The sequence below is a fragment of the Ambystoma mexicanum genome, chromosome 9 (genome assembly GCF_040938575.1).
Source record: "Ambystoma mexicanum isolate Mex_15411 chromosome 9, UKY_AmexF1_1, whole genome shotgun sequence".
In the NCBI taxonomy this organism is placed as follows: domain Eukaryota; kingdom Metazoa; phylum Chordata; class Amphibia; order Caudata; family Ambystomatidae; genus Ambystoma; species Ambystoma mexicanum.
Window position 1 is genome coordinate 1,344,200,598 of NC_090931.1, and position 27,862 is coordinate 1,344,228,459.

Here is a 27,862-nt window from a genome sequence, read left to right on the forward strand (position 1 = left end):
CTACTACCAGTGCCGGAAATACCAGCTGTTTTTTGCCAGTGGGAACCCGATTTACCTCCAGTTCTTGGCTGGAGGTAAATTAGTGAACCCCCAGTTTGCTGGCCTGGGAAAATTGCCAGTCACGGAATTGCCAGCAGTTTTCCTGGACTGGCAAACCTATAATCACCCCCATAGCCTCTGCTCTTTCATCTGGGGTGGGTTTTGTGTAGTGTTTTCTTATTTCATTATTTTTGTAGATGGTGCGCTTCATTAAAGTACATTTATTTTTTATAGAACCTTGAGTGGGCATTCCCTTTATTTTGGATTGTTATGGGTTGCTGTTTGGGTCATTACTGAATCACATTCACACCCCTCTTGAGAGTAGAGCCTTCCCTCGGGCCACGTTACCACAAAAGGTGAAGGAGGTCTATCTCTTAACTGTGCCTGTTTTATCTTTATGATTGGGATCACTCTTGGTATATGGCAGTTTCAGGGCGCAGTAGGCGCTTTAGCCACTACTCACCCTTGTATTCCTGCAAGCCAGAAGCCACTCCTTTCAGTGCTCTGCCTGTTGCCCCTTTACCGCCCTCCCCTCCCTCGCCATTGCCTTCCACGCTTTCCTTTCGCCTCTGTCCACTCCTTGCGTGTATTTCTGAAACGTTCCACCCCTGTCCCCTACCCATCAAGCATGGTCCTTTGGAATCCTGCCACCCCATCCTGTACCCCCGCCCTGCTAGGAAAACGTTCCATTGCTCTGGAAACTAGCCCGTGCTCTCTACATAAGCAGGAAAAATGCCATCTAGTGCAATTCCTTTAAGTTCCGCCACTTTCCCCACCTGACACGTCCTGCGTCCTGGAAGCAGGCCGAGCAGATGGCAGTGTTTGACTTTGATTATCTGCATTTCACGACTCCAAAAGCAGCATACTTGTGAACATTTTATGCGTTTATTGCTCTGGCTGCAAAAATGCCTTGCCCGACTCATGATGCAAAGTCAAATATCAGAATACTCCATCTGGGCGCCTTTTACAGCTGTTGCGATGTTTGCCTCCAGCGCGCACGCACCCAGGCACTTGTTAATGTGTGACTGAGTAAGGTGTCACGCAGCGTGCATTTTGGGTATATAAGGGAAACTGTGAGGGACACTGCATTTTCTTCTCCGGCTTCGCCCCGCATGTAAGTTACTGGCAGCCAGGGGCTGTGTGTTGTCCACGTGGTTCTAATCACTCATGCTGCACTTTTACACTTTCTTCCAGAATTCCCAGAATGCTTTCCTCCTGCCGGGGATGGCTGGTGGCAGCCGCTCTTCTGATGTGCATCGCCAGCTCAATGTCCGAGGATAAGACGCAGAAAAAAATCCCCGCCTACCTGGCCGACGTAGAAAACATACACCTGGTGTCCGACCCGAGCGACATTCTCAATGTGGGCGATTTGAAAGCGCGGAAAAGTAAGACATTCTTTCTCTTGCAGCGTCTCCATGTGCGTCCTCTCGATGGTTCTCACGACATTGGGCGTGTGTCTGGTCCATGTTGAGAGAATGCACGCTTCTAACTATAGAACTTCTGTTTGTACAATGTTACCAAGTTATGGCAACCATGTAACAACCTGTGAGCGCATGTCTTGCTCTGTGCACCCATCCCATGCAATCAACGCAGTTCCAACACTCACCTGTGCGTTCACCAGTGCAGACCCATTCACCCACCACATACATGTCCGTCCGACCATCCTTCCATCCGTACGTACGCCCACCTGTCCGTCCACCTGTACACCATCTGTCAGTCCATCTTGCCACCTGTCCATTTACTTGCCATCTGTCCACCTGCACATCAACATGTGTATTCACCTGTCTGTCCGAACAGCCATGCTTCTACCTGTCCACCTGCAATAGCACCCGTCAATCCATCTATCCATCCATCCATCCATCCACCAGCCCGTTCACTTGTCAGTACACTGTAGTTCCCCCAGGAAACTCTTCCACCTTTGGAACCACAACTGAAACCGTCTCAAACACTCCACCTCTTCCTCCCCACCCAACACACCTGACTCTAGCCCAAAAGCCGGCACCTCTCAACCTCTCATTTCACAATCTCTCCTCCCATCCATTCACCTCACTCTCCCCAACAAAGCCTCTGTGTTGAACCCCCCAACACAGCATCAATCCAACCCACCTACCCCCCACCCCCCGAGTCCTGCAAGTACCCACCTTCTCCCATCCCTACAACTCACCTGCATTCTCTTCAATTCCCGATCTGTCGTAAAACAAACACAGCATTTTTTACTTCATCACCTCAGAAAACCCAGATCTCATGTACATCACAGAAACCTGGTTCTCCCCTGAATACAGACTCATCACTCACAACAGGGCTAACAGAGCAGGGGGAATCACCATCTTACACAAACTACAAACTCCACCTAACTATCTCCCGCTCCGAAGCACAGACTTGCTGGGCAGAGTGCGAATCACTCTTAGTTAAACTCTCTTTCCACCCTTCATGCACCCACAGCTTTCTACTCATCTACAGGCCACCTGGCTATGGCAGACTCTTCGCCAATACCCTTAGCGACTCCCTAGCAGCTATACTGGTCTCCCACCCCTTACTCACCCTACTATGAGACTTCAACATTTGGTTAGATGCTCCAGACAACCCCATGACACGATCACTCCTAGATAACTTGGAAGCACTCAACCTGACCCAGCAGGTAACGGGCCCCACTCACACAGCTGCACACACCCTCAACGCCATATTTAGCTCTAGCAACTTCATCTCCACCCTTCCCCCGTCCACTCATATGGACAGACCACTCAGCCATTCCCTTATTGCTTCTGTTACCTTCCCTCCCTCCATGAAGGACTATCCGCGACCCACCATACCACGTCTGGATCTGGAACAAGGTTATAATCAACCCTGATCTGGCAGAATCTCTGCTATCCACCCTTCCCGCCCTCCCAACCCAAGGAGGACCTTCACACATTGACCTCTTCGACACATGGCTCTCCAACGCCCTACTACCACTCATCCCCTCAAGATTCACCCCTAACATCAGGGTCCCATACCTAGGTTGTTAACCCCCATCCTCAAATCTCTCAAAACGCAAAAGAATTCTGTAGAACATAGACGGCGGACCAATCGAATTCCCGAAAACAAAAGAACCTATGACCACCATCATCTGATCTACAAAGCTGAAATCCCCAATGCAAAAAAATCCTATTATAAGGATAGACTCTCCAACTCCGGCAACAATAGCAAGGAACTTCACAAGATCATTTCAGAATTCATGACCTCTCTTTGCACCTCCCCCCACCCAGGTCTCCCAATCCCTCTGCAACACCCTCTCCGACTATTTCCACTTGACAGTGCTAGAAAGAACACATACCATAAACACGAAACTAGCAACCCTCCCACATCTAATGAATCCACCGACCAGCCCAACTCAACCCCCTCCTTCACCTCTTTCTCTCTCATCTCCAGGCTGGAATTGATCAAACTATTGACGGACAGCCGTCCGTCTAGATCCCCAAATGACCTGTGCCCCGCCTCCCTCCTAAAAGAAATCTTCATTTCGACCTGTGCAGGTGATATTGCTATATCAATCCTAAATGTCTCCCTCACCTAAGGCACTTTCCCAGAAGCCTTTAAAACATTCCATGTCAAGCGCCTCTTGAAAAGCCCTCCCTTGACACATACCAACAAGCAAACTACAGACTAATCTCCAATCTCTGCTTCCTGGCCAAACTCACTGACCAACTGCCTCCTCCCAATTCAGCACCTATGCAGAAACCAACCATCTCCTCAGTCCCGCCCAGTCCTGTTTCAGACCCCTTCATGGAACTGAATCTTTTCTAGTCTCTACATGGGACGACCACAAAAACACAGCAGACTCAGGGTTGTGCTGCACTAATACTACTTGACCTCCAAGTGGCTTTCAACACCATCAACCACAGCATCCTCATTGACAGGTTCCACTCCCTTGGCATTAGGGACACTGCACTTAACTGGATCTCCTCATTCCTTGCAAACAGACACCATATTACCTACCATCCCCCTTTCACCTCTATGCCCGACCATTCAGAAACAGAGTCCCCCAAGGTGCCTGCCTTTCGACTCTCCTGTTTAATCTTTACATTTGTCCTCTCCCCACACTCATATGCTCACACAACCTCACCGGCTACAACTACGCTGACGACACTCAAATCATCTTCAGAATCCTTGAGTCTGTCACCAACCTTCACCCGGGCATTGCATCCTGCCTCACAGACATTGACTGCTGGATGACTGTCAAGCACCTCCTCCTAAACCCTAGGAAAACAGAGACCTTGATCTCCGGAACGACAGCCCTCTTCCCGCAACGCACCCCATGGCCACCCTCCCTAGGCCCCCCCTCACCACAATCAAAAACCTGAGTTGCACAATGGACACTGACCTGACTCTATCCAACACATTAACACTGTGTCAAAATCATGTTACCTATATCGCTGCATACTTAGACACACCTTCCCTTACCTCTCGTACCCCCACAGAATGACAGCAGTTATTGTCCTCTTGACTAGACTATGCACGCTCTCTCTACCTGGGTGTCCCTGCATACCAACTTAAAATGCTCCAAAGAGTCTGCAGCTAGGCTCCTCCGTGCCCTCGGCCGAAGAGAACACATGTCCCATTCCCTATGTACCCTCCAATGGCTCCCTATTGGACGGCGGGTTACTTTCAAAGTCATGTGCATCACCCAACGAGCACAGCACAAGACAGGCCCTAAATAACTACAACAGAAAATCACCTTGTATCACCCCACTAGAAACCTGCGATCGAGCACTGCTCTTCTTCTAGTTATCCCCCCTCCAAATCATCCAGAATTGGAGGTTTCACCTTCTCACTCCTGGCCCCCACCATCTGGTACTCCTTGTCACCTCACATCCGACACACACAAGACCACAGGACTTTCCCCAAGTGCCCTCAAGACATGGCTATTCCCCTAAGCATTATGAATGAACCATATCCACAGCTGGTAGTCCCTGGGCAGTCTTGCCTGGGCTACTGGCTAAGGGCCAGAGGAAAAAAGGGCAGCTCCCGACAATGGGCAGCTCCCACTCACCTGTTTGCTCGCTTTCGCCCATGGACGTCTGACAGAACACCCTACAATTATGACCCAGGTAAATTGGTATGGGCAGGGTGCACAGCCATCACTGTACTCCGGTAAAACCCTGTCACTCCAACATTACTACCATCCGCTCATAACATGATGTCGATTGACGATGTTTCAATATTTAGTTAGCCCACTGGGTTGAGCTCAGAGGGAATGTGGGAGTGGCCATGTTACTGCAACTGGAGAAATTGGAGGGCGACCTTCATTTTGGCACTAGAAGAATCTGTTGGGCTGCGCCGGGAGGAACCAGGGGGACTGACAACGTACAGCACTTTGGCGAGTCCTTGGTCGGACAGTGTGCTGCACATGGAGGAAGTGTGAAGGTAGCCATGTGAATGTAAAATGCAGCCATTGTTCTGAACCCAGGTGAATGTAGATCGTAGCTACATGTCTTGAAATCTGATCGAATGCTGATTGTAGCCTACGGCTGAAATCCAGCTGAATGCAGATGGTAGCTATTGCTATCTAGGTGAAAGTAGATTGTAGCCAATGATAAACCTTGGGGAATCGAGATTATAGCCAATGTCCTAAACCTGGGCTAAGGTGGAGTGCGCCCGGTGTACTGTACCTGGATGAATGTGGATTGTAGCCAATGCTTGAATCTAGACGATGTAAAAAGCATCCAATGTATTGTAATATGCACATATTATGATATTAAATATATGGTCTCCTTATTTCATACATCTTGCCCAACCCCTCTACCATTAGAATGCAACCAGCCCATGATAAAATCCAGCCTAGCTGCACACATAATGTCTCCCCTGCCCTTATATTTGTACAACACCTCTGCTATTAGAATGCAGCTGTCCCCCACGATCGATCGAATTTGGTCTAGCTGAACACTTAACATCTCTCTTGCATACTCTCCAGCCTGACCTACCGGCATGCACCCACCTGCCTGCTCCACATGGATGACCAGCAGAGTCCTGGCCACCCCACCTACCTTCAAACTGGCCAAAATGCACGCGCATTCTATAACTCGCTGATGAATTTCCCATACTCGGACTCCGATCCCCAAGGGCATTCAACCTACAGTGCGTTGAGACCATACCAATGGTGAAAGGCACTAGTCAAATGCCCATTACAATACATTACATCCATCCGGTCGTTTACCTGTCCATCAACTTGTACATTCACTTGCTGTCTGTCCATCCATCCATCTGTACGTCCGCCCACCTGTCTATCCACATGTGCATCGATCCGTTGGTCCATCTTTCCACCTATACATTCACCTTTCCATACACCTGTCCATCAGTCAACCTGCACATCCGCATGTCTATCCACCTATCTGTCCGTCCGTCCGTCCATCCATCCATCCATCCATCCATCCATCCATCCATCCATCCATCCACCTGCAATTGCACCCGTCTGTCCATCTATCCATCTGCACATCCACCTGTTCATTCACTTGTCCATCCACCTGTTCATTCACTTGTTGATCTGCATGGCCATTCACTTGTCCATTCACCTGTCTGTCCATCCATCCATCTTCCCACCCACCTGTGCATCAACTTGTCCATCCACCTGTCTGTTCATCAATCCATCCACTTGTCCGTCCATTTGTCCGTCCACCTGTCCATCCACCAGTCCATCCACTTGTCTCTCTGCATGTTCATTCGTGCACCTGCACATCCAAAATGCCCATTCACTTGTCCATCCACCTGTCCATTAACTTGTTTATCCACGTATCTGTCCATTCACCTGTCCGATTGTCCACCCACCCAGCCACCTGTCCATATAGCTGTGCGTCCATCCACCTGCCCATCCGTCTGTCCATTCACCTATCTGTACACCTGCCTATCCATCTACCTGTCTGTCCGTCCACCAACCCATCCGCCTGTCCATTCACTTGTACATACACCTGTGCGTCTGTCCACCTACCCATCCGCCTGTTCATTCACTTGCCCACTTGCCTGTCCATCTGAATGCCCATCCATTCACCTGTCTGTCCACCTGCCCATACACTTGCCCATCGACCTGTCTGTCCACCTGCCCATCCACCTGTCTGCCCACTTGCCCATACACTTGTCCATCGACCTGTCTGTCCACCTGCCCATCCACCTGTCTGCCCACTTGCCCATACACTTGTCCATCGACCTGTCTGTACACCTGCCCGTATACCTGTCTATTCACTTATCCGTCCACCTGTCTGTCCACCTGCCCATCCACCTGTCTGCCCACTTGCCCATTCACTTATCTGTCCACCTGTCTGCCCACTTGCCCATTCACTTGTCCGTCCATGCATACATACTATTGGGCCATATAAACAATACAAACACTATTGACAGGCGCTGCAAAAGAACATTTCTTTATTAGTCTCTGTTTTCTCCACGTTTAATAACATCATTTGCTCAATGTGTTAATGGGTTTCCGTAAACATGAAGGCAACCCATAATATTATCACAAGGAAATGTGACTAAACCAAATATGTGAGGACCACATTTAAACAATAGTAAGTAACACTAACAGGTTATTTTTATCGTCATTTTTCACTATTAAGGAACAAGCGGATTTCCAAATATGAATTACTTTTGTTTATTAAATGTTATCTAGCAAAATTAACATGTGCTTCATGATCATTTCGTTTGTTTGATGTCATCTAGCACATTTAAACAAATGTTTTTGTTGGTATTAGGCATACTAGAAGAGTAATCAAAAACTCAAGAGTCTTTTTTTGTTCACTTTAATTTTGCAGTAATTCAAAATATCGATTCCATTATCGCTCCTGATGAACCGCTGATGATAAGTGGGGAAACACGTGTTGGGGGCCATTGAGATTGTTTAACACACTGAGCAAATGATGTTATTAAACTGTGGAGACAACAGAGACTAATAAAGACATTTTCTTTTGGAGCGCCTGTCAATAGTGTTTGTATTTTCTATATACATTTATGAGCTCTGTGCAGACCTTAGAGCAACAAACTACTAATGAAGGCAGCACCAACCAATTAAACCACAAGTAACAATTTATATTTCTACAAAATACTCGTCGCAGTTTGTCATTTAAGGCTGCAGGTTTTGATATTTCACATACTATTGGGCTACCCGCCAGCTAATTACAGATTTTTCTGCATGAACCAATATTTCTTAATTTTTATTAAGGAAACCGCTTCAGAAGGCAGCCATAAACATTTGTGTAATCGTGTGTAATGCTCCCCCCAACCCCCACACACTTTCTAAACAGTGGCAATCCCCACATCAAAATATAGAAAATGTGTAAATAAGTATCTGAGGCAGGAGGAGACACGTGACTAGCCTCCAAATCTCGTGGGAGATAGTGGGGAAATCAGGGTTCGAATGTGGGCATGTGCCATTAAAACAGCAGCCAGCACTGACCCTGATGCTTAGGATATGCCTGGCGGATGAGATGGACATGCGATGGGTCAGCCTCTCATAGCATGCCATGTCAAACGGTGGGCCTACCTTGATAACACCAGTGAAGCGACCTTTTGACCTGTGTCCTGGTGGCAGCCCGCGCATTCACTATTGGAGTTCCCACTAGCTCACCCTTCCGGAAGGTCATTCCACAAGAATATAATTATGTCGATTGTTGTAGTGTAGTCTCCCTTTCATACCAGACTCACCACACACAACATCGATGTACTCACTTTCCCCCTACATCTCTACCCCCAAATAGGCAGTGCATTCTAGCAGGACCTTCTCTTTCAGGAAAGTGAATAGCGGCCTGCTCCGCGTTTCACAGGGCCATCACACACGTGTGGGAAGATGCTTCCACTATCAGTTATGGTGGCGACTGCATGCTTTTGCCTAGAGGGATTTCTCGAGTATAATGAGATGGCAGAACACACTATTCTATTCTGATTAACCTCTTGGAGTCACTGGTTCCTTTGCTGTACGCATCAGTATTAGGTATGTGTAAGGTATGACTCTACCTCAAGCAACATTGCATGTTGCACCCTCCCCTCTTACAAAGGGAAGGCCTTTGTTATTTTAGAGGAAGGCTGGGGGTTCTCCAGATGTTTTGGACTAGGACTACCATGATCTCTCACTATTAACTATGCAGGATCAGACTGCTGGGATTTCTAGTCCAAATCATCTGCAAAACGAAGGTTGCACAGCCCCGTTGTAGGGTCGCTGTGGTGCCGCATGATGGCCCCATGCCGGTGGAGCCCTGGGCACCTGTCTGGAAATGTCTTATTGCAGCACCAACCCTGATCCCTAGAGGAAAATAAATAGCAAGTCAGGATGGATCACTTATTCATGTTTCACTTTTTGCATGTGGGATTCCACAGAGTGCTTCTTGTCCGCTTTTTGGCGCTATGTTACGGCAGACAAGTCAAATACAGCAGATTCACTGAGAACAGCACACCTGTCTTTACTGCGAACATGATATGCAGATGGGAGAGGGCTGCCCTGCTCTCCTCCATAATAAAACAAGGATTTTAAAGGCTAATGTTCCGAGGAGCAAGAAGAAATAATGGTCTCCAAGCAGATCTACCACCCACTTACATTCTGCACTCTCCAACTAGACCTAAAGCCATGGAACAGGAGGAGGAGAATGAAAGGGAAAAGGCAGGGAGGAGTAATTACTCATTTCAGTCCTCCACTGCCCAACCCCCGCCTCTCGAGCCCCAGCTACATGACTGGGGAAGGACGATAGAGTTGAGGAAGGATAATGCGCGTTGCACAAATGCTCCCATCTTATTTCCTCCTCTTCTCAGCTTTTCCAGCCTCAAAGTGGAGGAGTTAGACGTACTTTCCAATGCTCTAGCTTTCTGCTGGGGAGAGAAATGGAGTGAGGAAGGAAGGATAGTAAGTCTGGGGTAGTGATCAATCCTACCAACCATCCCCCTATCCAGCTCCCCATTTAGATTTCTGTCTTTGTGGCTAGTGAGGGAGCAGAGAGTGGTGGCGGAGGTACTGAAGTTGTTAGGAGTAAGAGGAGACTTCAATATTCACCTTGACTCTCCCAATTCAGCCACTGGACTCTTCCGCAGCCTCTGACTTTTTTCCCCACACCATTCATCCCTCAGGTCCCACGCACTCAGCTGGGCATACCTTGGATGCTCTCATCTCAGCAGACATCCCCCTCTCCAACCCTCTCACTACACCTCTCTCCTGGTCTGACAATGCTCTCCTGTCCTCTCACCTGGATCTCTTAGGTTCCCCGACTAAGCCTCTGCCTGTACTGCCAGTCTCCTTCTCCGTCATTCGACCGATGAAGCGAGTATCAGTTGCTGCTTTTGCCACCACTTTCATTCCCCCTCCCACTCCTGCCACGGACTCCCACACTGAATCTGCCCTTGCTAATCTTTATCTCTCCATCACCAACACCCTGGACATGAGGATCTGCATGAAGCTTGCCTCCAAGCGCAACACCTGGTAGGACTCCGACCTAGCCTCTCCCAAACGCACATGCAGAGTTGCTGAGCTGAAGTGGCGTGAATCAGGCACATCCTCTGACAGACTGGCCTGCCGCCTGCTCCAAAGGCAATACAAACTCTCCATTTTCTCGAAGAAGAGGGTCCATTTCCAAGCCCGCATCTCTGAGGCCACTAACACCATGGGCAAACTGCTTAAAATATGCAAGAAACTCCCCAATCCTAATGCAGTCTCTACTTCTCCCCTGCCATCCCTGATCCTCTGTACTTCGCTGGCCTACCATGTCATAACCAAAACTCAGGGCATCTTCTACTCACTCTCCTTTACTCCCCTCCTCAGTTCTCAGGCCTCCTTTCACATCCCTCTCCCCTTCCCCCCTACTCTCCTCTTTCTCGCCCATAAAGTCCTCTCTATGAAAGTCTCCTCCAAACAGGTGCTCTCCTGCTCCTTCGGAACTATTAAGGACAACATTGCCTGCCTTTTGCCAGCCTTGGCTGACTTCTGTAATCACTTGTTTACCACTGGCTCCTTCCCACTACTCATCAAGCACTCCCTTGTGCACCCTCTCTTCAAAAAGCCCTCCGTCAACCCCTCCAGCCCGGGCAACTACTGCCCTATCTCCATGACCCGCTTCCTGGGCAAACCCCTGGAGAAGCTGGCCATCTCTCAACTGATCCAACACACTGAATATGTTGGTTATCTCCACAACCACCAGTCTGGCCTCAGAGCAGCCAGAGGCAGGGAAACTGTTCTACGCTCAAATCTTGATTCCAACTCTCCATCCGTTCATATCCTTCTGGATCTCTCCTCTGCCTTTGACGCAGTCAATCATGCCACCCCGACAAATTGCTCAGCGGCATCATGGGCCTGACACTGGACTGGTTGATCTCATTCCTCTCCGACTGACCTTTCCAGGTTCAACTTGCCCCTTTTCTCTCCCCTATCACAGTCCACCTGTGGCATCCCTCAAGGCGCCATCCTCTCGTTGTGGCTCCTCAACATCTACCTTGCCCCTCTGGCCCACCTGATCTCTTCACTCTGAGTGTTATGCAGACGACACGCAGCTCTCCTTCAAGCTTCCCTCTACTGCCTCTTCTTCCTCCTCTCTCATCCCTGAGGGTCTGACTGCTGTTCAGGCATGGTGTGCTGCCAATGAGCTATGCCTTAATGCCAATAAGACTGAGATCCTTCTCATTGGGACCCCAGCTCTCTCCTTCCCTTCTACCCTCTTGTCGCCCTCTCTGGGTCCCCTCCCCTTCCCTCGGTATCCGCAGAAATGGCCTGAAGTAAAATATCAAATTGAGAAAAAAACAGATCTTTTTGGTGATATTTTGGGACTTTTAAAAAAATATATAGGTGTGGGGCGGGGTAAGGGTAATAGTTAGGGTGAGGGAAGATGGGGATCTCCTCTCACATTATTCTAAATAAAATAAAAGATGCGGTCATTTCACAATTTGATATTTTCATGGACATCCCATTCCTCGCCACCTTGTGAGGCAAAAAACCTTGTTGTCATCTTTGATTCCTCCCTCTCCTTCTCTCCTCACACTACAGACCTTGCCAAGAAATCCCACTATCAGCTTCATCTGCTTAGAGGCATAATCCCTTTCCTCGCCTTCTTCCAGAAACTCAATGTCTCCAGATCTCTGGTGCTCTCTAGGCTGGGCTACTGCAACAGCCTCTTCCTCAATCTTCCTTTATCCTCCCTTCAAATAATCTGGAATAGGACTGCAAGACTTGCCCTTGGCCTCAAGCCCAGGGACCAAATTTCTGCAGCCCTAACATCCCTCCACTGGCTCCTGGTGGCTGCTAGGGTCAAGCTCAAGATCTTCTCCATCATCCACAAGGCTTCCTGGGGTCTGGGACCCCGCTACACCCAAATCTCTCTCCCTAAATACCTCCCCCTCATATATCTCCCCTTTCATTCTCTCCTCTTTACCCTGCACTTCTCTTCCCACCCTAGCACTTTGCATTTGCGCTTACCAGCTCTCACCCCCACCAAACAAAGGGAATTTTGGGAACATAAAAATGCCCACAATTTTATATCTGAAACATGCCTGTGATATTGATTCAGCAAAAAAACCTTTTGAGTAAGTAATGGAAGTTGGACTCTGCCGTTTTGATTGGTCACGCATTTCAGAAGACGCACAGGAGACTGAAGGCAGCCAAAGCCTCATAGCCTTTTTAGAAGTTGTCCAAATTGGTATATATGTCTAACAATTTAGAGAAATGTTTTGTTAGGGCGAGTATTGTGACCAATCAAAAGTCCAACTTCCATTACTCTCTCAAAAGGGCGTTTTGCTGAATCACTATCACAGACATTTAAGATTGTGGGCATTCTTATGTTCCCAAAATTCCCTTTGTTTTATGCAAATCGCCAGGCTCGGGTTCCATGATGAGAAATTGTGTTGGGTGACCTAGCCTGAGGCCATGCCCCTCTTCCCCACCCTTACATGACCCAGCCCCCCACCACCCCAAACAACTCGCCACCCCCACCCCGCAAGGAGGAGAGGGTTCCCAGAGTAAATTCTTTCCATTTCCAGCACTGGATAGAAAGAAAGTTTCCGCAGACAAACAGGTGCGAGAAATATACTTTGGAGACAAATTAGAAGAATTGTATGTGTGGCACCATAGATACAAGTGTGTGCGTTTCGAGAACAGGGGAGGGAAACAAGGAGAGAAAGAGAAAAAAAGAGCGGGAAAGAGACAGAGGAGGGGAGAGATCAGAGTTAAAAAGCAACGGGACACAAATAGGGACATGGGCATAGGAAGTTGGGAGAAAATTACAAAGCAGGCAAGCTTGGATTAGTGTCAGAGCAAGGATGTCACAAAAGGAAAGTCTATGGAAAATAAGGGTCTTCACAAAGTGTTCGGGAAAGTGGCAATGCTGCGGTGGCAAGCAGAGACGTAGCCAGGATTGTCTAACAAGTGGGGCATGAAGCTAATGTAGATGGGCCCACCACAGTGACATTAACATCTGTAAATTCCCACACAGTGCTGCTGAGCGGACATTTACACATTTTGGGTGGGCCTTGCCCGCTCAGACCCTACCCTGTCTACGCCTCTGGTGGTGGGGCCACTCCAAATCTCTCGGACCACGCTTGTGAAAGCATGCCTTTCCCCGCATCGGGAGAAGCACCTTCGGCAAAGCGAGGGGCCGCTTCTCGGAGAAACTCGGGTCGTGCATAGCCAGCCTGTGAGGCACAGTACAGACATGCAGGCAGAGTGGCGTTTGTCTCCTGCCAACATGTAAAGTCCATAAGTAGCCAACTTCTACTTGACAAAAACCTACCAGCAACCAGAGCAGATTGCGCAGGATGTAGCTGGCGTTCAGTGGGAAAACACATTTCATCACAACGGTGGCATTCAGTGCATGCATTTCAGCCAACAAACCAACCATGCTACAGTGCCACCTAGTAGCCATTCCTAAAAGTTCAACTCCAGTTCAGAACCACATGAACAAGCGGAGTTTGCAGATTAGCTCCAAAGCAAGCATTTGGCTCCAGAACATTCTCTTTGCCTAATAGCGCTGCCTGCTTTGGATCTAATTTGCGCACCCACAATGCATTGCTCAGTGGATCCAAACTGAAAATGAATTGCCGGGGAGAGCTACTGGGTGGTGTGGCATTCATGACTTGTTAGATAATATGGCATATTCTAGTCTTGGAGGTGCACACATATGTAGTCCAACAGTGAACGTGCTTGGAGGTCATTGTTCAGTAGTGGTGGAAAAGGTTTGAGTAGGACTATAAACTGTGCCGGTTTGGCCGTTACTGTAAGCACGTTAAAAACAAAGGAGCTTTTGCCCCGATCGCTTTGCCTGACCTTGCTATGAAACCATTTCGCAAGTATCCTCTGTGGCATACTACGTTAATGTGTGGCTGTGAACTGAAAGGTGGGTTCAATCCCACCCCCAAATGGGCAGAGATCCAACTCAAGTGATGATGTAAATTTACAGCAAATCCTTAAATGTTCAGAACGGTTATGTTGAATTGTTGCTAAACGAGCATTATGCATCACAATGTGAAGATGTAACGCTTCCTGCTGCCTCACCTGCGATTCCCCGAAGACCGTCTGATGCAAAAGATCTCCGGCACTCTCAGCAAACGCCGGCCATCCAGTCATCCTAAAGGGGTACAGATAGCAAGGTTCAGTCGCAATGTCAGCCACATCCAAACGTCCCTTGTACCTTGCTGAGAAGAAAGGAAATACCATGAGGGCACTGAAGCAGCTACTGACTATTTAGGGTCAGCCATCTCAATGCAGCACAATGTTGGCAACAAGGTTGCTGTTGAGGGAGAAAGGAATTGAAGGGCATGTGCTGTTCAGGCAGAGACCGTTTTAGTAACCCCACTGATCAATCAATCAATCAATCAATCAATCAATCCGTTTCGTCTATAGCGCACTGTCACCAAAGGCATCATGGCACTGTCAGGAGATACCGGGGAGAACTGAGAAAACAGACTACATGAAAAGGAAGCTCTTTAGCCCTTGCTTAAAGGATGCAACATCTGTAATGGTTCTTAGTTGCAAGGGCAATGAATTTCAAAGCCTAGGCCCAGCCACAGAAAAGGCTCTTCCACCCAGACACTCTTTTCTGTATCACGGCATGCGCAGATGTGCTGCATTGGTGGATCTCACAGTCCGGCCTGGGGTATAACTGTGAAGCTTCTCCTCAATGGCTAAGCATCCTTTACCATTCTTTACTCGATGAATCAGGCACAATGTTTTAAATGTAACCCTTGCCTTGATAGGTAACCAATGAAGGTATTGCTGTGCCATAGTTACCCACATTCCAAACGGAATGTGTTTCACCAAATGCACTGCTGAATTTTGCATCAATTGAAGGCGCTGGATGAGGTAGGATGGTTGTGCTAAGTAAATCGCTTTGCAATAGTCAATGCTCCCGTTTTGTTTACACAAGCTGCCACTACCCGAGCATGGAATTTTTCGGGTACAAAGGGGAAAACCTTCTTTAACTGCTTGAGTTTAAGAAACCCCAGGCCACGCACTGAGTTGACTTGAGCTTCCATAGACAGATATTCTGGTATTTTAATACCCACATTTTGGACAATTTTGTCTGGCTCTGGTAGAGGACCAAGCGAAGCTGGCCACAAATCTGAGGTCCAGTCACTAGCCGCCTCTGGCGGACCAGTGATCAGTACCTCCGTTTTCCCACATTCAGTTTGAGCCAATTTGCCTCCATCCAGCCCCGGATGGAGTCCAAACAATTTTTTTTATCTTTCGCCCAGTTCGGCTTGGTCCGGGTGTAATCTAAACAAGATTTGGGTATCGTCCGCGTAGAAGAAAACCCTGAAGCCAAATGAATGAATAAGTGCCATCAAGCGGCTGATATACAAGTTGAAAAGCAAAGGGGACAAGGCTGACTCCTGTGGAACCCCACAAGTCACTGCCAGAGGGGACTAACGATAAAGGGGAAGAGAGACTGTTTGAGAGCAGAAAAACGGAAAATCCTTAAACCAATGACTCCTTCAATCTAGATAGCAAAATCCCATGAGCAATATTATCGAAGACGGCCGACGGCCCCAACAAAATAAGACCTGCCGTGCCCACCCTCGTCCCTGATCATGGTAAGGTCGAGGTATTACCAAGGCTTCATTTAATTTCTTGGGAATTTGACCCCAAGCCAGAGACGAATTCACCGCTTCAGCCAAGTTCCCAAAGAAATCCTCTGGTGCCAACTTTAATAGATGCAGGGGAATATCATCAAGAGGGGAAGCTGATTTAAGGTCTGCTACTATCTTACTAATTTCGTCCTTATTTTTCGGGATAAAGGCAGACTAAAGGGTAACCGTATCCCCTAATCTAGAGGATGTTAACATCCCACTTCCAAAAGTCCTATTTGTGTTTTGTTCAGCAGTCGCTCTGTCCACGATATCCTTCCTAATTGTTTCGATTTTGTTAATAAAGAAACCTGAAAAATCATCACACAAAGCTTGGGAGCTGGCTAAATCAGTATTAACCCCTGGTTTTGTCAAATTTTGCAAATGTTTTTTTGGGGCATTTACTGCTGATTGAATAGTATCAGCGAAATACAATGATTTAGCTTCTTTCAAGGCATTGAGATAGATTGTCCAACATCTCGTAAAATCTTCAAACATTTGAGCATCATAATGCTTCCTCCATTTGCGCTCTGCCTGTCGAGTCTCAAGGCCCAGCGCACGAGGCATAGGCATATACCATGGAGCACAGTGTAAGGACGATTTCGTCATCATTTGAAATGGTGCTAGCTCATCTGCCATTAATTCCATAATATTTGTCAGTCTAACTATATCTGATGGCACAGGGCCCAGGGCATGAGAAGCCTTGGCATAATGCAGTGCAACTTTGGAAAATACTAGAGCGGGATCTATTCTAGCCCAGTTACGTCGTTGCGTGGGACGTTGTGATTTAAAACTTGCTTGGGTGTCCCTACTGTCTGCATCGTGAAAGGGACAACGTAGTGGTCAGACCAAGTAAGAGGGTGACTTGGAAAAACACTCACAAGCAAAGGGGAAGCAAATATCAAATCCAGAGTATGACCTTTGACATGAGTAGAGCCCATCACTTGTACTAATTGTACTTGCTTCATAGCTTTTAAGAATACCTTATTTTCTTGGGTCGATCCACCCTCCGCCCATAAATTAAAATCGCCTAGAATAATAAAATTCTTATAATGCAGTGCTAAATTTGAAGCATCAGCCACATAGGCTGTGTAAAAAAATAGCGAGATTAGTGGAGGGAGGGCGATAGCCTAGCACAAGATGGCACACCCAGGCAGCATTTACTATAATTCTAACCAATAGGTGTTCCACTTCTGCCTCCAAAACACTAGGCAACAATGAGCACTGCTATTGCACATTGTGCCACCCCCCGCCCTACCTGCAATATGGCATAGCCTGGGGCTAGCGTTTGTATAATGTTGGGACCAGAGGATTCAGTCAACCATTTTTCCGTTACAAACACAAAATCGGGGCAATGAAGTTCTAGAAAGTAATGCATCTCGAGTCTATAACAAGCAGGCATGCAAAAGAGCGGAGGGTCCAGAAGCAGGCAGAAGCAGGCGGCAAACTCTCCTGTATTCCCTGCCAACCGGCTGGGGAAAGTGTCTGAGGTGGTGCCAAGGTAAGTATCTATGCACAAGTAGCAAATTTAATAACATTGTGCTGTGTCCAGAGACTTTGGCCTGTTTTCGGGCTGCGCTCCGGGCACTGACACTTAAATAAGGCTGCCATTAAATTGTAGAGACCAATTCCAGAGAAGGCCAGAGCAAATGGAAGAGAGCAAGGAAAGACTTGTGGTCTACGGTGCATGCAAGTGTGGAACAAAAAGCAAGCTGGGAGATGAAGTCCCGGTACGAGCACTGGTCTCCCCAAGTCCAGGCACACTTGATGCCTCTATACGCGGTTTACAAGGAAAGTAATTAGAAAGAAACACGATTTAGAAACAAAGTTCTCTGGAATGGGAATTGACAACATTATTTGGTTAAAGGTTAGGGTGGTTAGCAAAAAGCGGACAAAAAGTGGGTATTTAGGTTTTGAAGGCTAAGTTGTGTTCATCAGCAGAAAGATAGCAGCCACCCAAGTGTATTTTCTGGAATTTCCAATTGGAAAGGATGTGGAACTAGATGCAGAGTTCTGTTGAGTAAGCAGGTATCCGTATAGATTATCAAAAAAAACAAAAAAACAATGGAATAAAATGACGAATAGGACATTGAAAAAAATCCAGAAATGTCGATCAAGGGGAGTGGGGGTTGGGTGGTTCCCCACTCCCCTTGATCGACATTCCGGCACTTCTGGGGTTGCAGGAGGTGTCCCCTGCTTCTATAAAAAGGAAAGCAAGGGACAAGCAAAGTAAAAAAAAAGGAAAGGACCCTGAAGCACTGGTTCCCTTTCATGTGCGTGAAGGGAACCCACGTTGCAGAGGGATTGCAGAGGCAGCGTCACACTTTGCTTTGTGCCGCCAGAAGGTAAGGATGGGAGCGGGTTGTCTGAAAAATCAGTGGGAGACAAAACCGAAAGTTATTTTCAAAAAAATAAATTTCGTTTTTTTCTCCCTCATTCATTTCGAATCGAGCAAATCGTGGTCAACCGAGTAAGCACCGGTTGCCAGTGGTTTGCCAGAGTAACTGCTCATACTGATGAATGTCTTGATTTCTTTTGCTAGGTGAATAAGAGACTTGGGATAGAATGTTTGATCAAGGGTCTGCCATGCAAAGAACAAAACCAACTGAAATTCAGGAAAGTCCTATTTGCCTTATTCTTCAGGTACAATCTTAACCAATGCCACAGGTTGCTCCTACTACTTTTTTCAATCTGCTGACACGTTGCTCCAATGGAACAAACCGAGGTAATGGTGTCACAATATTAGAACTGTCTCTCTCATGCACAATCAGTCCTCTTTTTGTTACCAGTGATAGAAGAAGTTGCCACGGTAGTATCAGCCTGTGGATAGTCAACAGTCGCAGCCGCTTCTTACTCCCTGTTAATACCTTTTGTGGACTACAGAGTTAGGGTGTTATGCGCTGGCTGGCAGCGTGCAAGGTCATCTTCTTGAGAGATGGTAAACACTCCTACCTCTGCCTGACGTCTTGGTGAGAGGCTGAACACTTGATTTAATTCCCAGGGCCTTAGCAAACTGATGACAATGCACTGGGAGCACGATTTGGCTGGAGACGGAAGGTCCCTCTTGGTAAGAGTGTAGATCAGAGTTGAAGACAGCACGGTTCATGTGTCCGCCTGGTGGATATATCTGATAAAGTGTCTTAAAGAAATTCTCCACAGCATCTTGACCCATGCACCAGCCACTGCCATGCCGGAATAATGGCATGGAACAAGGCAGGGCGGCCAGCATTTCAGATGATAGTGGTTCAAACCGTTCTCAGTGACAATGCATGGCACCCTTGGCGACCTTACTCTGTTGAACTGTTGCATCGATGGTGCACCCAAGACCCTGGACTTAAAAACAGACTGAAGATGGGGCCAACTGTGCAGTCTTTGGTGCAATAGGCCAACCCCATTTTGCGAGGCTGGTGGGTTTGTACAGTGGCACACAAAAGCTCAGTCTGAGAGCTTGATTGGCCAGAACTGGTAAAGTGGTGCCCCCAGGGAAACCATAGACAAGGGTGCTTGGTGCTGGCAATGGATGTGCCGGAGGGAGAGGGGCTTCTTGTAGGCACTGCATTTATGGAGATGTCTGCACCCATTCCTAAGGCAGGGTTACAGTGCTGCAGTGTGCACCATATTGAAGATCTCTGGGCATTTGGAAGCTGCTCAAGGTTTGAGGGTGAATGGTTAGAGGAATGATGAACAAGAAATGGAGAGGCACACACAAAAGGCTGGGGTGCACATTTCCAGAGATCAGCATTGTTTTGGCAAGGAGGTTAAGGTAAAGTCCATTGTGGGTGGGTGACATGTTACTCCTGAAGACCTTTTGAAAGGGTTTCTGAATGCCCCACCTAGTGACACAATTCTCCCAAAAGGTCATACAAACCTTACTCGTAGTATCCATAAGAGTCATCAGGTGATAACTGTGTGGATCATACCTAGATTCCTTTGTGAATAAAGGCCTCTGTAGTGGCCAATTACAATTTGTTTGATATCCACAAACACAGAATTCAATAGTGTTGCCCATAAATCTGGATATTTTTAAGGACAACATTAGAGAGACCATCGGGGCCAGGAGCTCTAAAAGACTTCACTTTAATTATTATATTATTAATGTCAAGCATTGTAGAGTAGCCCTCCCATACAAAGCGCTGATCACAGTAACTATAATCAATCATCGGGGTCAGAATCCCCAAGACATGACTTATCGACTGCGCCCATTTACTTCCAATAGAATGTACCTGTGCCTGCCCAGAAGTAGCAGTAATGTGATTTAACAAAGTCCAGAATTCCTCAGTATCATTCTAATTTATTACTGAAAACATTCCCTGCCAAGGGGTGTGCGTGCCATTTCTCTTGTATGTCTTCAACCAGATTTCTATTTCTATTTAGCTTATTTAATATTTTCAAACAGAAGGTTTATTTTGTTGACCATTAGAGAGCTTTAGGTGGCAAAGTTCTCTTCCCAGATCACGTTAGCCAGCTCACGAGTGGCTACCTTTAGGTCTATAGGTGAAATTTAATTCTTCTTCAATAAACACAATTCTACTACCAAGAGCACATGCCAGCGGCACAGTGAGTTGCCTAATGCAGGTAGATCAAGTGTTTACCTTACAATCTACTTCGTTATTTCCATTAACAGCCATTGCATTAGGAGTATGCAGAATTGCATTCATTCTTGCACAATTGTATCCAAACGTTTAAGTCAATTTCTAGTATAGTCGACTTCAGACCACCTGCCCTCCAATGCTTCTCTGAATAACTCTTGTTTAAGCACAACCTTGGTGGAAGGGGAGAGTGATCAACAGCCTCATTAGATTGAATACTAAGGCTATTTAACAATTCTAGGCAAGCATTTGTAATACAAATACATTGTAAGGGGGACTCGATACTGAAGGCATCTCATGAATTCTCTGGGTATGTATCACCAGAATACCTCCCTCCCCCATGGGCCATGACTAATCCCCAATCAGCAAGTATTTCCGCCCAGATCATACCAGAATTGGAGACAACCTGTTGTTTGAATATGGCCACCAGTGCCAGCAAGACTTGTAAATAAATAAAATATACCAAAAAGGCATTTTTATCACAATAATTAAATACATATATAGCTCACTAGGTGTGCGCGGCTTCCCATCTCAGCCCCCGCTTCCAAAAATCTGCAAGGCTTCCAGGAATGAGAAGCAGAACAGCCTGTAAATCTCAATGCAGTCATGTCACGACGACGATATCCTTCACTCCAAATCCTGAGGTTGTCACAATGAGTATATTGTTAAGGATTTCAATCAGGCACACACCCAGGTCTCGCCTATCATGTAGTGCGCAATGAAACCCTTATTTTATTTGTGTCTATAAGTTCAATATTCTGAATGATATACCACTCATATCATAACCTTAATATATATATATATATGATGAAAAAGAGGAGAGGGGCGCACTCTAGTTCCCTGCACAGTTAACCTCCTCAGCCACTGGTGTTCTCCTCCTACCGGTTTCTGTGCTCTTCACATCGTCAGGGAGGCAGTCTTAGCTTGCAGCTCACAGCAAGTGCAGGTGTTAGCAATCAATGATAATTTTGCTGCAAGGTCTTCTGGTAGCTGTAGTCATCAAGTTTGCAAGGAACAAGCTCACACCCAATCCCACAGTGGGGAAAGGGGGGGGGGGTAGCCCACAGTGAGGCACTCCAAAGCAGGGCATGTGTCACCCCGGTGCAGCCCCTTTTAGATTTTGAAGATTCCACCCTTCAAAAATCCAGGAAATGTGATGAAAGAGGAGAGGGACGCACTCCAGTTCCCAGCACAGTTAACGTTGTTAGCCACTGGTGTTCTCCTCCTACCGGTTTCTGTGCTCTTCACATCGCCAGGGAGGCAGTCTTAGCTTGCAGCTCACAGCAAGTGCAGGTGTTAGCAATCAATGATAATTCTGCTGCAAGGACCTCTGGTAGCTGTAGTCATCAGGTTTTCAAGGAACAAGCTCACACCCAATCCCACAGTGGGGAAAGGTAAATATTTATTTATTTAATATTGAAATCACACATAAGATATATATATATATATATATATATATATATATATTAGACAGCAATCACCTAACAGTGTTAAGACAATTCAGAATATAAGTCAAGCAATTGAATTAACTTATAATGATGCAGCATAGAAAACACAGGAAAAAGAACAGTTTTGGTTTGTGAACAGATAGCGTTAAGGTTAATATTCCCCCTGCAAAGTTTTTTTTTAAATACAAATGAGAAATCCTACACAGATGTAAGTAATCAGCAGGTATTCAGGAATTAAAAATATTGTCTAGAGCTTAAATACAATCTTCCCTCCCCAAACAAGAGAGAAACCCGTTTTTGGAAAGTGACACTTTTAAACTGACAGGTGACAATTGCTTTGTAAAATAATGCAAAAGGGTGCAAAAATGCTTAAATGGAGAAAAATTCTAAGGAAAGCAACACTAAACAGGTCCTAACACACATGAGCTATAATATAAACAACAGTACACACTTTAGATCAGGATGGGTTGGAAGAAGCACTTGAAATGGGAAAAAGACATGTAAACTTGTGAAAACTGCAATTTGCGGCAACATTTTACTATGCAATAGTGGAGAAAAACGAGTCAAATAGACTGTTCTGCGATGCGGTTGTTAGTTGTGGATGTAGCTAAGGTCTTAGGTGTCAGTGAGAGGTGAAATTTTGTTTAGATCTTTAAAACTGAAGAAGTTAAAGGAGGTGTTAGTGAGAGGCGTTTTTGCAAAATAGGCGCGCAAATGGAACAGGAATTCGGTTTAAAAAATGACAAATAAGTTTTATTACACTAAATTAATGACTATGAAAAAGAGGAGGCGACACATGAATCTTAACAGCTACGTGGTCAGCGCAACCATTCACGTGGTGGATACTCGATTTCGTTCTGGGATTTACTTTAGTTACTCAAAATAACTAAGGAGTTATGGTTTAACACAGATGAGAAAAATCAGCGCAAGAAGGATTCTAACGATACTAGGGTTCTGAATTTAAAGACGGGATGGGTTGAGATTGGGATAATACAATGCAGATATACTATGGGTCACTGTTCTTCCTATTCATACTTACAGTCCTTTGTAATTAAATTGGACCGTCAGCTCTGGTCATTGGGTCGGATCAGGTCTACCAGCAGCAGGGCACCTCTGGAGGGATTGGATCAGCGGCGCGGTTCTGGTCAATTTTGGACTGCGCCTCAGACTGGATTATGGATGGGCCTTTCTGGTCACTGGACACGGCAGATTACAGGATGCAAGTTTCAGCGGGCAAGCCTTAATGGTAGCAAGCCAACCATAACAGTTTGGATTAATGATTTCTAATTTGGTACATCTCTGGGCGCTTATAAGTGGAGCATGTACATACAATCTTAGGTTTGCAACATTAATCGTTCTGCTACAATGAGAATTGTTTTCATAACTTTGGTCCCTTAAATGGTACAGGTTTCATCAATGTCTTCAAATCAAAAGCCTGAACTTAAGGTAATGTCTACCAATTTTCATATGTATCCTTCTTTCGGTTGCACAGTTAAAGAGTTTTAAACTTTAATCACAAATAATGATTTAACATCAAAATTCTCCTTTGTAACCGCCTCTTCCCAGGCAGCAGCTGTCCAGTCCTTTGATCAGGGAGGTGAGTCCCCTTCTTGGAGAGGGAAGGTTCCCTGTAGAGATCAGTTGGACAGCTTGCCATTGTTCTCGGCTCAGCCAGAGACGAATGTCTATTGCAGCCTCATTGTGCTCCTTGTTGTCAATATGCGGCAACCATTAAGCAGCCGTTAGCCTTCCTGTAGCAATTGAGTGTCAAGCTGAAATGTGAATCTTTCCCAGGCTGGGCTGTCAGATCAGAATTAAATAGTTGATTAGCTCCAGACTGGCTTCCTTTAAATTAAAGTATTTTCATTTCACACATATAAAATTTAAGCACAGGGATTTGGACATTTTAAAAGAATTAGCCCTTCACAAACATGCTTTAAATAGGCGGATTTTGCAATTTTAATCAGGAAACAGAAACACTTTTAAACTTGACAGGTAATTTTCTGATGCAGCTGTCAGTGAGGCCTGGATTCCTCTGAGCCCCCTGTACAATCTGTGGTTTCAGCAACTTTTCATTTCAATAATTCACTTGAAAAAGGACTGAATTTAGCACCAAAACAGCACTTTGAAGGTTGCCATTGATTAAGGGAACTGAATTTTAAGGCGTTTTCGGATTTTAACCCACTTCTGCAGCCTTAATTCATGCAACTGGTAACAACACCCACAGGCATTCTCTCGCAGAGAGTTCTTGCTTTGACATCAACTTTGCCTGTGTGTGGCAGGGTGTGCAGCTCTTTTGTGATTTATGAACCATGCGCAGTTTTGCAGATTTGGCGCGCACAGGGGTTAGCACCTCCATTTTTGGCAGATTCTTTCCCCCATTGGCAAAGGGATGTAGTGTGGCGCATTGTTATGGGTTGAAATATCCCACAATATACGGTACATGATTACAAACATTCAAATGATAGAATGAGTGTTGCGAAAAATGAAAGGGGCATTAAGTTCAGTCTGCATTATATACTTACTTTATCAGAGACAGATTTCTCATCTATAAAGATCTGTGGTCATTCCATTGTCCCAAAATGCTCTTTAATGTTATGCTAAGTAGCCAGCAAACACGCTTTGTGCTGTGTGTCTCTTTCCCCTTTCTCTTTGGAGTATTTTGAAAGTGTACAATAGGAGTGTGTTCTATACGAAATAATGGATATGATAATTCTAGTTTCAGATGTGTTATGCTTAGTAAGACTATCATTGTTATTCTGACTACAATATACACTGGAAGTGATCATTAGAGATGAACATTGAAGCATTTTAGAAAGAGCCAGTTTACAATGTTAGTACAATTTTATAATTTGTCATCTGTCAAGATGTCTTTCTTCCTTATAAAGGGGCATGCTCAAATGAAATTCAATTATCTATTTCTTCTGCGAGCACGAGCATCAAGAAAATTTTAATTTTAAGTGTTGGCCACTGATTGATTGGCAGTGCTAAGAAAATAGACATTTGTTACAGTATGCACAAACACTAATAATTAACAAAAAATTTGAAAATAAAAAATAGGCGTAGGTCCTGCAGCCTGGCCCTCTGGTCCCTTCCAAGGTCTGACAGATCCCCAAGTCCACTTAAAGAGCCTATCCGCATCCCTCCCCACCCCACAAGGAAAAGCACCATCGGTGTTTACGGTCGACTTTCCTTCAATGTGCATGCAATTAAAAAGAATACCTCCAAATATCAAGCCTGACGCCACTTCTGGAGATGCATCTGATCTCACTCTACTTTTAACACTGAAAACACCTCACCCGCTCTCTTCAAGATATCTGTGTTTTTGTCTGGTCATGCTATTGTCTGCAATGGTTGGAATGGCTCTAGTAATAGCAAGGGGTATGTTATATTATCGACACTTGTATAGAGCATCGGTCGCACGAAGGCATCATGGCGCTATACCTTAAACAATGTACACACTGGCTGAGTACCTACAAGAAACTAAAAAAGAAATGTTTTCAAGGCACGCCGGAATTAAAAATAGACCTCAATAGCATGCAGGCAAAGAGGAAGAGAATTCCAAGCCCGTGCCGCAGCTACCGAGAAAGCACGGCCTCCAATCCAAGAGAGACTACACCTAGGGTATGCTGGGAAGAGCTAGTAGCTTATGCTTTTGTCACATTTGATGAGAGCAAGGGAGGGAAACTAAGAGGTTTACCCATAAGAAGCATTTGGATGGGGCCCACAAACTTTCTTTATTGTTATGCGTGTAACTGCTGTGTGCTGTGTAACTGATTTGTGTATTATACTTATTTCACCCTAAGGACTGCAAAGATAAAGATTTCCTATAGAAATTAGGATGCATATATACATTTTAAGTGTCTTGAAACAACTAAACGAATCAATACAAGTCCGGTGGTAACCCGTCGGTGATACTGGTGGGCTTCTGCCGGACTGTAACACCGTTTCCGGCGCCTGATTTCCTGGTGCAACCGGGACATTACAAGTCCCGGTGGATCTGGAAGGCAGGTGCCAGAAAATGTTAGTCCCCATTTCCATGGAGTCCGGGAATGGGACTCGGAAGCACTGTCACTTTTGCCAACGGTGCCAGTGCTTCCATGACAACTCTGCTTTCCATGACAACTCTGCTTTCCGGGGCCATTGCGCTCGGCAGGCCAGACCTGCCGGGCGCAGAGGCCCCAGAAAGCAGAGTTGTAGTTTGCTGGTCCGGAAAGGGTACGGGTACTTTGTTACCGGCACCCTTATTTCCGGACCGGCAGACTCATAATGAGGCCCTATGTGTTTTCAACAAAGAGAGGGGATACCAATTCTGGGAGCACATTCCAATGCTAGTTTCTGATGTTCTATGTTGAGTGGGGTAAAAAGGGGTAGGGATCTTAAAGTGATGAGCCCCTTGAACTAATGAACACAAGTCTTGACCATATTTTTCTTGTTTTATCCTCCAGTCTTCTATACCCGGGACTGTCAAGAACTGTATCAGCTGGGTCACACAGAGAGTGGCCTGTACGTCATCCGTCCCGAAGGGTCTTCGAAGCTGGTCGTCCAGTGCTATATGCATGACTGCGACGGGTGGACTGTGATCCAGAAGAACAGCTTCAACACTGAGATTACCTGGGCTGAGTCTTGGACTTCATACAAGTATGGGTTTGGCTTCATCGAGAACGACCATTGGCTGGGCAACTACTACATCAATCTCATAACCACACAGAAGTGGTACAAGGTCAAAATCATACTGTCAGATTCCTCTAATCACACCCGCTCCGCTGAGTATGACAGCTTCCATGTGAAAAACGCAGATCACGGGTATATGCTGCGGTTGGGGACATACCATGGCGACGCAGGGGACTCGTTGACCAACATGGCGACGAAAAACATGCATGATAACATGAAATTTTCGACCCACGATCAGGACAATGACAGGTCAACCTCCTCTGAATGCGCAGATCTTCATGGTGGTGGCTGGTGGTACGATTCCTGCTATGATGCTCAATTAAATCGCAAGAACGGAATCCACTGGCACACACTGTGCAACCACAATTGCAGAAGCTCTCTCATCCTGGTGAAACCGATCCACATGTACTGCAACAGGGTCTAGCAAGAGCTGATGCGCTTGAAAGCATAGTAGATTCACCTGTGAAACATGTATGCACAATCATGCAAGATTGCAAGAGAATTTCCCTTCGTTTTAGATCTCTCTTTTTTATTATGGATCAGATTTCCATTCTCATTCTTCAAAATGTCTGACCTGTATAATATGTCATTTCTCGAAACTAGAACATCTCTGAATTCACAGCACACACCTGCAGACCGGATAAAGCCAAATAAACCAATGCATCTAAAAACCGAGTGTGTTGACTAATCTTGCAAATCATTCTCAGGCGAGGGAGGGAGGGCTTGTAGTTTTGACCAGTGTTGCTGAATACCTATTCTTTAACATGCACAACACTTTATCAAAAAGCTAACCCTTGGTTACTATTCAAACAGTGTCACAAAAGGAATGAGTTGCCATTTGCACCAGTAGGCCACTTTTTCATTGGTGCCCGAGACAATTGTATGGCCCAGTCCGACCCTGCCTCTGTGGCCTGCACTTTTACTACCATCATAGTCTTCATGCATTTCCACTTGCTCATGAATACAGAGTAAAACCCCAAACCCCCACTTCCAGCGGGTGCTGGAGATGTTCATAGACCTACTCTCTTCCTCTGTTGAGAAACCGATAACAGGAAGAGGAAACTG

General features: G+C 46.1%; 1 protein-coding gene across 1 annotated transcript; it reads left to right on the forward strand.

Moving 5' to 3' along the window:
• Nucleotides 1-1,132: 1,132 nt before the first annotated feature.
• LOC138489123 (fibrinogen-like protein 1-like protein) lies at nt 1,133-27,472 on the forward strand. Its single transcript, XM_069616752.1, has 3 exons — nt 1,133-1,153; nt 1,234-1,424; nt 26,572-27,472. The coding sequence occupies exons 2-3, from the start codon at nt 1,244-1,246 to the stop codon at nt 27,219-27,221; spliced, it is 831 nt and encodes a 276-aa protein (XP_069472853.1). The 5' UTR covers nt 1,133-1,153; nt 1,234-1,243; the 3' UTR covers nt 27,222-27,472.
• The last annotated feature ends 390 nt before the right edge of the window (nt 27,473-27,862 follow it).